General features: G+C 52.0%; 2 protein-coding genes across 4 annotated transcripts in view; one reads left to right on the top strand and one right to left on the bottom strand.

Annotated features, from left to right (window-relative positions):
* The first annotated feature begins 1523 nt into the window (after positions 1-1523).
* Positions 1524-3884, top strand: Rpl29 (ribosomal protein L29). The gene is made up of 4 exons (XM_005368496.3): positions 1524-1617; positions 2010-2054; positions 2749-2813; positions 3465-3884. The coding sequence occupies exons 2-4, from the start codon at positions 2018-2020 to the stop codon at positions 3807-3809; spliced, it is 447 nt and encodes a 148-aa protein (XP_005368553.1). The 5' UTR covers positions 1524-1617; positions 2010-2017; the 3' UTR covers positions 3810-3884.
* A 1577-nt stretch (positions 3885-5461) lies between these two features.
* Positions 5462-9274, bottom strand: part of Acy1 (aminoacylase 1) — a 7239-nt gene continuing 3426 nt past the window's right edge. For all 3 annotated transcript variants that reach the window (XM_026789933.1, XM_005368492.3, XM_005368491.3), the window contains exons 6-15: positions 9079-9155; positions 8899-8988; positions 8754-8810; positions 7969-8042; positions 7838-7887; positions 7556-7700; positions 7404-7472; positions 6005-6084; positions 5814-5874; positions 5462-5728 (exon numbers count right to left, since the gene is read on the bottom strand). In XM_026789933.1, the coding sequence (XP_026645734.1) occupies positions 5564-5728; positions 5814-5874; positions 6005-6084; positions 7404-7472; positions 7556-7700; positions 7838-7887; positions 7969-8042; positions 8754-8810; positions 8899-8988; positions 9079-9155 (868 nt within the window). In that variant the 3' untranslated portion in view covers positions 5462-5563. The remainder of the gene's footprint in view (positions 5729-5813; positions 5875-6004; positions 6085-7403; positions 7473-7555; positions 7701-7837; positions 7888-7968; positions 8043-8753; positions 8811-8898; positions 8989-9078; positions 9156-9274) is intronic.

Genomic DNA, 9274 nt, shown 5'->3' with positions numbered 1-9274 from the left:
ATTATCACATGTACTCATTCATAGGTGTTTTTTGTTGCCAGGCGGTGGTAGGCGGTGGTGGCTCACGCCTTTAATCCCAGAACTCGGGAGGCAGAGGCAGGCAGATCTCTGTGAGTTCAAGGCCAGCCTGGTCTACAAGAGCTAGTTCCAGGACAGGCTCCAATGCTACAGAGAAACCCTGTCTTGAAAAAAATTAAAAAAAAAAATTTTTTTTTGTTAATTACTATAGTTGAGAGTCTGTATGTGGGTGTTTAAGGCAATCAGAGGACAACTTCCAGGAGGCTGGTCTATCCTTCCACAATCTGATCAGGATCCCTTCGAATTCAGACTTGAGCAGCAAGCATTCCCACCTGCTGAGCTATCTGCCTCACTAGCACGGTGTTTTTGCATTTAGAGACAGGGTAGAACGCTGCCCAGCCTGGTCTCAGCTATAAAGTTGAAGATGACCTGGAACTCCTGATCCTCCTGCTTCTGCCTCAGACTTAGGCCCTAGGTGCTGGGTGGATGTGAGAAAACAAAATTTATTTTTGAGACAGGGTCTTTCTACATAGCCCTGGTCCTTCAACCTACAGAGTCTGCCTGCCTCTTCTTCCTGAGTGCTGGGATTAAAGGAATAAGGCATAAACACGGCAGGATAAACTTTTTTTTTTTTTTTTTTTGAGACAGGGTTTCTCTGTGGTTTTGGAGCCTGGCCTGGAACTAGCTCTTGCAGACCAGGCTGGTCTCGAACTCACAGAGATCCGCCTGCCTCTGCCTCCTGAGTTTTGTTTTTGTTTTTTTTGAGACAAAATCTAGCTGAGTTACTCGGGCAGACGTCAAAACTTGCAATTCCCCGGCCTCCAAGTGGCTGCTACTCCAAGCCTATGTTACCTCACCCAGCTCCATCCCACACCAATTGCTTCTATCTACAAAGAAACCACAAAGCTGCCTCCTGTCCTGATCCTGTAATCAGCACCACCATGCACCCAGACTTTTGAACCAGACTTGGCCTATCGTTGCCTCTTTTCTCTCCCTCATCTTCTGCACCCCAAGTTCGTTCTGTACTCTTTCCTAGTTTATTTCTCAGCAGCCGCAGGCAGCCAGCACCCTTGTGTGGTGTCTGCACAGCTTCTTCCTCCTCTTTTCTGCCCTCTTCAGCCCCTGGTATACCACAGGAGCCAGGTGAGGTTTTTAACAACACAGATTCGTCGCTCCTTAACATTCATCCCTCAAAGACTCTCTTGGCTTTCGGGGTCTTTTAATGAAGAGTAGCCCCCAGAACAAAGCAGGCACTGGAGGAAGAGAAGGAAGGCTGGCCCACCTCGTAGTCCATGTCTGCCCCGCGCTCTTAACCCCAGGAGCAGAAAATTGCTGCCGGAGAATGGAGAGACCCCATCAAAAAGAGAGAGGAGGCGGAGAGAAAAATCCGTGACGCTAAAGAGGGCGGGGTCAGGCGCAAACCGTGCCTGGTCTACGATTGAGCCCTTCCTTTCTGGTCGCGGAACCTTTCTATCCCACCAGCACTAAGGGAAGCTTTTCCGTCTGTCCTTCCGGCGGTGTCGGCCCTATTTCCCGTGCTGCACCGCGGCCTTTCTCTTTCTCTTCCGGTCGCAGGCGCTTCTGGAGCCGCCGATTACCGTGAGTGTTGGCCGAGAGGCATCCGATGCCATCCGTGACTCGTGGGCGGCGGCGGGGCGCGGAGCGCTCTGTGCGGGCCGCAGGGGGGACAGGGCGGCCCGCTGCGGGGCTGTGGGGGTATAGGAGCTGCGGGGCGGGAATGACGTCCGGTCGTTCTAAGGGAATGGATGGTAGGGAAAGCCGCCCCGGGGGCCGGCAGGGTTCATTTCAGGACCTCATTGCCCGCGTTCGAGAGGCAGGGTCGTGTTCGGTGGCTGCTGCGAGGCCGGTGGATGTCGTCAGTCGGAAGCGTCTGCTGCTGCCCTAGTCTGGTTTCTCCATGTTTCAGCAGCTCAGGGTGCAGGTGGCCCGCTCTGAGGAGCCCTAGCCCTGATCTTACGTCTCTCCTGCAGGTCCAGCCATGGCCAAGTCCAAGAACCACACCACACACAACCAGTGTAAGTTCCTTGGGCTCCAGCCGGTGCCTGTACCATAGCAAATGTTGGTTTACACAGCGGAAGGGAGAACGTGTCTCCTTTCCGGTGAGCCTGAAGCCGGTGAGGTGTTAGTGAGTTGGGTTTATGTTTGTTTTTCGAGACCGGGTTTCTCTGTAGTTTTGGAGCCTGTCCTGGAACTAGCTCTGTAGACCAGGCTGGCCTCGAACTCAGAGGGATCCGCCTGCCTCTGCCTCCCGAGTGTTGGGATTAAAGGCGTGCACAACCACTGCCCAGCCCTTGTTAGCCAGTTTTGAGATTACAAGTTTGGGAGCCAGAAACCCCCTTAAGATGCTCACAATGCAAAGGGAGTCTTATTTCTGAGTTTGAGGCCAGCCTGATCTACAAAGAGCTAGTTCCAGAATAGGCTCCAAAGCTACAGAGAAACACTGTCTCCAAAAACAAAACAAAAAAAGATGCTTTGCACTTGGTCCCGAGTGTTTTCTCAAAAGGATGATGCCTGCTGTGATGTGAGGTCTGTGGTTCTCAACCTTCCTAATCCTACGACCCTTTAATGCAGTTCGTGTGTCATAAAATTATTTTCGTTGCTGCTGTTAGGAATCATAAGGGTCGCGACCCACGGGTTGAGAACCATTATTAGGTGGTCTTAGTAGATGGTACCTCCTTTTTTCATCTGTGGGTATTTATCACCTTACAGCCAGGAAATGGCACAGAAACGGCATCAAGAAACCCCGGTCACAAAGATACGAATCTCTCAAGGGGGTAAGTGTATTTGCTGGATCATAAAATACCTTTGACCCCAGGACTACAGTCTAGGGCTGTTGTAGTTCTTTCTCTTCTTGGGTTCACCCTCTGGCTATTCTTAAGTGGCCTTTGGCTTAATGTTTTCCAGTACCTTTTGCTCCTTTCTCTCCCCTGTCAGAATCCTGTCATAGCTTTCCTTGACCTTCCCTATCCTGGTGTAACTTACTCCCGAGAAGAAAAGAACTTGCCTTGCTCAGCAGAAGCCTTCAAGGGAGGGAGGGAGGGATTTTGTTGACTGGGTACCTTGTGGTTTGTCTCTTGTGCACTGACTGGTTCTATGCACTTGATCCTGCCTAGTACCAGACTGCGGGCCACTTCACTGAGTGTGCACGTGGGTCCTGGGGGTTAGCTGAGCCCTTCACCTGGCTTGCTCTTGATGTGAATCTGATGGTCTTGATATTTAATTGACTCCCTCCACTGAGGTGGGGAGGGTGACCTAGGGGACTTCAGAAACCATGCAGCTAGATTCTTCATATACTTTGATGCTCTCCAACCCTCTCGTGGTCAAGGTTAACTTGATGTACTTACAGTGTCACTCTTGTGGATAGGGGCTCCACGAGATAACTGGGGACTGGATATGTTACCATATGTGTCTTTTCTGTTTTCCAGGTTGATCCCAAGTTCCTGAGGAACATGCGCTTTGCCAAGAAGCACAACAAGAAAGGCCTGAAGAAGATGCAGGCAAATAATGCAAAGGCCATGAGTGCACGTGCGGAGGCCATCAAGGCCCTGGTGAAGCCCCAGGTGGTGAAGCCCAAGGTGCCAAAGGGCCCCAGCCGCAAACTCACCCGTCTGGCTTTAATTGCTCACCCCAAGCTTGGGAAGCGGATTAGAAGCTACATGGCCAGGGGTCGTAGGCTCCAAAAAACAAAGCCCAAGGTTCAAGCCAAGGCAGAGGCCTCAGCTGCAGCTCAGGCTCCCAAAGGTGCCCAGGCCCCTGTGAAGGCCCCATAAAAAAGGTTGCAGTCTGCCAATGTGAAGACAGATGGACTGGTGTGAACACCTACACAGTATTTGCAGATGTTCAGGACCTTATGCTGTTTTTACAAATAAACTTGAGGCAAGTTCGGTTAACCTGTGTCTGTTGTCATGGGACTAGGGTAGAACTGCTACCCTTGCTGGAGTAGAGGAAGATTGCAGCTTTGGATGAAGGTGTGGGGGGGATGGACTGGAGTCAGAATAGCCTGGACTTAGTAAGTGGAATGGTTGGTAGTTAAGGGAGCCAAGGCATCTAGACTGGTCCATAAGCTGAGGGGATGGAAGGAACCTTGGCCACCTTTGTTGGGTAGGGAGACCATACTCTGGCATAGAGCTGTTATGGGTGCACCCTACTAGTGTCTATCGCTGGGTTGTGCTGGTTCTGGGAAGGGAAGGTGGGTGATGGCACCACCTTACATCTGATGCCATAGCCCTAGTGTTCTGGCTGGGGAGTCATGAAGTCAGGACAACTTGTGGAAACATGGGTCCTGGGGAAGTCAAACCAGCTTGGTGGCAAGTCCCAGGCTAACACTGACCCGTCTCTATATTTCTTTGTGTAAGGTGTATTGGGTGCTCATGGTGGAATGGAGGTTAGAAGACAACTGGAATCTGAACTCAAGGTGATCAGGCTTGGGCTGAACCAACTATAGTAGGCGGCCCTGGCCTTGACAGATCTGGTTTAACCTCCCAGGGTGCAGGAGCAAAGCTGACTGCCAGCCTCAGTCTACTTGCTCAGAACAACCAATCGGTGAGGCTTTCTGCAGGACGGAGTGGGTCCTGAGTACAATTAACCTTCAGAACTAGCCTTGATCCAACCCTGGCCTCTTTGGTGACTTAGGGATGGCGCAGGTTTAGCCTATGATGACAGGGTTGCTCTGAGGTGTTAGTATTTTTTTTTTTTTTTTTTTTTTGGTTTTTTGAGACAGAGTTTCTCTGTGGCTTTGGAGCCTGTCCTGGAACTAGCTCTGTAGACCAGAATTCACAGAGATCGGCCTGGGATTACAGGCGTGCGCCACCATCACCCGGCTCGAGGTGTTAGTATTCTTAACCATGTATGGAAATTGATCCCATGGCTAGAGAGGGCAGGAGAGGCGGCCTTGCTGTTGTGAGGTCTCTCTAGGGGACAGTGCTCCGACTGGAGAGCCACAGCTCCAGTGCAGAATGTCTTGTTTGGACCTTAGTGCAAAGACTGGCAGGGTTCAACGTGTAAGCAGTACAAAGTGCTGACCCCTTACTATGAGCCGGGGTCATTGCCAAAAACACCAGGTAGGCTACAGGCTAGGGTTTGGATTTTCTCTACAGGTAGGTGCATTAGCTCCATCTCTCCTATCTGTACTCACGGAATTTAGATGAGTGTTCATTCCTATTTCAGGAAAATCCCTGTACCACCTCTCCAGGCCCCAGTACACTTGTGATGGGAACAGTATCTTGACCTTGTAGGTCTGAAGTGTGCTGCTTCACAGAACTGGGGCCTCCAGCTGGGCCCAGATGTGGCTGTGTGGCCAAGAGGCACAGAGCAATTAAGAAAGGGCTCAAAAAGGCTCAACTTTCCTATCTGTGAAATGGAGATGAGAAAGCAACAAGTCCCCAGAACAACACAAATTCCCACTCCATGATTGTCCACAGTATGAGAACTTCCCATCCAACAACGGCTTTATTACTGGGCAGGGCAACCGCTCCTTGGCTTTATTACTTGGGCTGAAAGTTGCAAGGGTTGGGAGGCATGGGGCTCAGCTTTCACCAGGCAAGGCAGGCACACTAGCAAGTGCAGAGATTAGGCGTGTATATATGTCAACCCCGCGGAGAAACACAGCCTCATGCAGTCGTTCGTTATGGTCATGTAGCAGCACGGGTGTGAGGTTCATGGGTGAAAAGCCCAGAGCTGGGATCCCCACCTGCAGGGATGGTAAGGTGCTGTCAGGAGGAAGGCAGCCTTCAGACAGCCCACTGCCTGGCATGCCCTGTCAGTGAGTAGCTCACCGCTCGGATATAACGGCTATCAGTGGCAGCAGGAAAGATCTCTGGCTCCAGGGTAAGGTTCCTGCAGGGGAAGAGCCTGGTAAAGGGGGAGGAAGGCAAGGGGAAAGCCAGAGGGGCACAGGATGGTGGGAAAGGCAGGAGGCGAGGTTCTGGGGATCTGGGTAATGGGGAGAGGGCTGGTCAGTGCTCACATTTCCTTGCAGGCTCCACTGAAAGCTGCCCACCAGGGATCAGAATCATCAGTGCGTGTCATTCGGGGCTCTGTAAATTTCTGGGGAAGGGGCGGGATGACAGGGTAAGGACCAGGACTTCAGGCTCCACTACTCATAGAACGCTGTGCTTGGCACAGGGCACACCCACCCATCTAACAGGCTTCCAGGTGGCCAGTGTAGCCCAGGCCCTCTTCCAATCAGTCTATTTCACACAATCCTTTATATCCTAGCCCACAGGCTTGTTGCTCAGGTGCCCTGGCCCTCAGATTGGCAGAATACATGTTCTCTGAACACAAGGTCCCACTTTCCTGAACCACATGTGTACATAATCATATAAGCTCATCAGAGTATTTTTCCTTCCTTCCTTCCTTCCTTCCTTCCTCCCTCTCTCCCTCCCTCCCTCTCTCCCTCCTTCCTTGCCTCCTTGTCTCCCTCTTTCCTTCCTTTCTTTTTATCAAGACAGGGTTTCTCTACATAGCCGTGCCTGTCCTGAAAGGACATTGTGTAGACCAGACTGGTCTCAAACTCATAGAGATCCTTCTACCTCTGCCTCCCAAGTGCTGGAATTAAGAGTGTGAGCCACCACGCCTTGCCTTTATTTTGTATTGTAAGACAGGGTAGCCCTTGCTGGCCTTGAGCTCACTATGTGACCAAAGCAACAGAACTTACTCCTCCCACATTACCTCTGAGTGCTGGGATCATAAGCATATGTCACTTTCCTGCTTTATGAGGCTTCAGGCATGCTAGACATGCACTCTACCAACTGAACTACATTACAAATCATTCAAAGTACACGAACATTTATGCCCCCCCCCCCCCCCCCTCATGCTGTAGGGACCATGAGGCAAGACCCTCATCATCCACAATGGGTAAATAAAGGAAACATCTCTTGCAGCTGAGGGGATAGCCAGGTGTATATAGTTGTACCAGGCACACACTGTTGCGGGAGGTCCTTCCGCTCCTCCAGCCTATAGCCGCTGAGATACCCGCCCATTGGGGCGTGGTCTCTCTCCCTTTAAAAAAGCGGCCACTTCCTTCTCTCGCTCTCTTCACTTCCTGCTCGGCTGGCGGCTAGACTCCCTTTCTGGTCGTACAGAGGGCTGACGGTGATCTGTAAGTTTTTTCCCCTTTAAATAAATACTACCCTGTTAATTATAATTCCAAACTGCTGTGGCATCGTTTGTGACTTACGTCTACAACACACTATCTTTTTTTTTTTTTTTTGGTTTTTCGAGGCAGGGTTTCTCTGTGGCTTTGGAGCCTGTCCTGGAGCTAGCTCTTGTAGACCAGGCTGCAGGCACACACTATCTTATCATCTTCGGTAAGGCAAGTCTCTAGTGGCCCTGATACTCCCTCATCATAAGTCCCAAGTCAATACCTGAGCAAACTCAAAGGTGACCCCCTCGCCTGCTTCCTGGCACCAGCTCTGCAGCTGCTTCTCGAAGGCCTGAAGGAAGGGATATGAGCTGAGCCTCTAGGACAGGACTGAGAACCCAGGCTCTCTCCCTCAAACCTGAGTGGAGGCGGCACCTTCATGTCTACGTCTGGTGCCACCCGGAAATCAAAGCTGGCACTCATGGCAGCAGGGACCACATTATAGGCCACACCACCTTCCAGCTTAGTCAGATTCACAGAAGTCACGGCCCCTTCCTTCAGGTGAGGGTTCGCCCGCAGCCTGCAATGGTGCAGGAGGGAGGAGGGAGGCAGAGGGCAGGAGCAGCAGATAATAGAAGGTTGCACAAATCTCCCTCCCATTTTGCACAGTCTTCCAGAGCCACCCCCACACCCCACCGCCTTCCTAGGCTGCCTTACCTCTGCCTTTCCTTCTCCCGGAATGCCAAGATGGAGCTTATAACCTTATGCTAGGAGAGGATGAGGTGAGATGTGAGAATGGCCCTGGGTCAGAGCCTCCCGAATGCCCAGACTCCCCGTAGGCCACACACCAACTTCTCTGCTGCTGTATCCTCAATGAAGCGGGAGGCATGGCCTGGCTTCCCAGTGCTAGTAACCCGGATCCCTGGGAGGAACAGAGGTTTCAGCCTGAGAGAACTGGAGACACAGTGAATCCTACAGTGGGCCCAGGTCTTTTCCACATTCTGAACTCTGAGCCCAAGGCATAGTACAGGAACCTGGCCCTGGCAACAGCCAAGGGCTTAGAACCCTTAGAACCCAGGAAAGAAAGAGCTGGAGGCAAAAGTCTGGATGCTCCAGACATCAACTTCTAAAGCCCTAGAACTTTCTGAGCTGCCACCTGGCTAGAAGTGGCCTTTGTGGGGTGAGGTTTTTTTTTTTTTTTTTTGGTTTTTCGAGACAGGGTTTCTCTGTGGTTTTGGAGCCTGTAATGGAACTAGCTCTTGTAGACCAGGCTGGTCTTGAACTCACAGAGATCCGCCTGCCTCTGCCTCCCAAGTGCTGGGATTAAAGGCGTGCGCCACCATCGCCCGGCAAGCCATTTCTTAAGTAGCTGCCAGAAGTAACCACATGGAGCTGGAGAGGGTAGTGTGTCGGGCAGTGGTGGCGCAGGCAGATGCAGGCAGATCTCTGAGTTTGATGCCAGCCTGGTCTACAGAGCGAGTTCCAGGACAGGTTCCAAAGCTACAGAGAAACCCTGTCTCTAACCCCGCCCCCCAGAAAAAGAAAAGGGTGGTGCGCAGAGGGCTTGAATGCCTTGGTCAGCTGACCTATGGAACAGCTTTAGCAAAGGAGGCAGGAGAAAGTCCATACTCACACCAAGGGCTCCGTTCACTATAAAAGACAGTGAAGGCATCGGTGGGGTTGGCCAGGCCTGAGGGAGAGAGCAGGTACACAGAGTGGAGTGACTCAGCTTCCCCTTGCAGCATCCCTACACCTAGGAGACTGGCCAACCTGCTCACCCTCATCCAGGGCAAAGCCTGCCCGCAGAGCCTGGAACTCAGGCCGCTTCACAAACAGTTCCATCCCTTTGTGACCTCCAACCTCCTCGTCTGTAAAAGTGTCAGGGATGTGATATGAGATGCCTCGCAACACACTTTCCTTCCCCTCTTCATAGATTCCCCTCCCCAAGCCACTCCTACCGGGCACAAAGGTCAGGTGGATGGTTCTAGGAAAGCGGTGGCCCTCACTCTTCAGTCTTCTCACAGCCTCCAGGTACCTAAGGGAGCAGAGGCTAAGTGTGGTGTGCGGGGTAGAGCAGCGCCAGCGATGTGCAGGGTAGAGCAGCGCTGTGTGTGCGGGGTAGAGCAGCGCCAGCGATGTGCAGGGTAGAGCAGC

This window comes from Microtus ochrogaster, unplaced genomic scaffold, assembly GCF_000317375.1.
Source record: "Microtus ochrogaster isolate Prairie Vole_2 unplaced genomic scaffold, MicOch1.0 UNK33, whole genome shotgun sequence".
NCBI classification, from domain to species: domain Eukaryota; kingdom Metazoa; phylum Chordata; class Mammalia; order Rodentia; family Cricetidae; genus Microtus; species Microtus ochrogaster.
This window is presented reverse-complemented; position numbering and strand designations above follow the sequence as displayed.

What these genes read in the sequence shown, in the direction of transcription:
- Rpl29 (XM_005368496.3), top strand. Translation starts at nt 2,018, where the DNA reads ATGGCCAAGTCCAAGAACCACACCACACACAACCAGT. An exon ending in CCACACCACACACAACCAGT is followed by an intron (nt 2,055 to 2,748) that starts GTAAGTTCCTTG and finishes ATCACCTTACAG; the next exon opens with CCAGGAAATGGCACAGAAAC. An exon ending in GATACGAATCTCTCAAGGGG is followed by an intron (nt 2,814 to 3,464) that starts GTAAGTGTATTT and finishes TCTGTTTTCCAG; the next exon opens with GTTGATCCCAAGTTCCTGAG.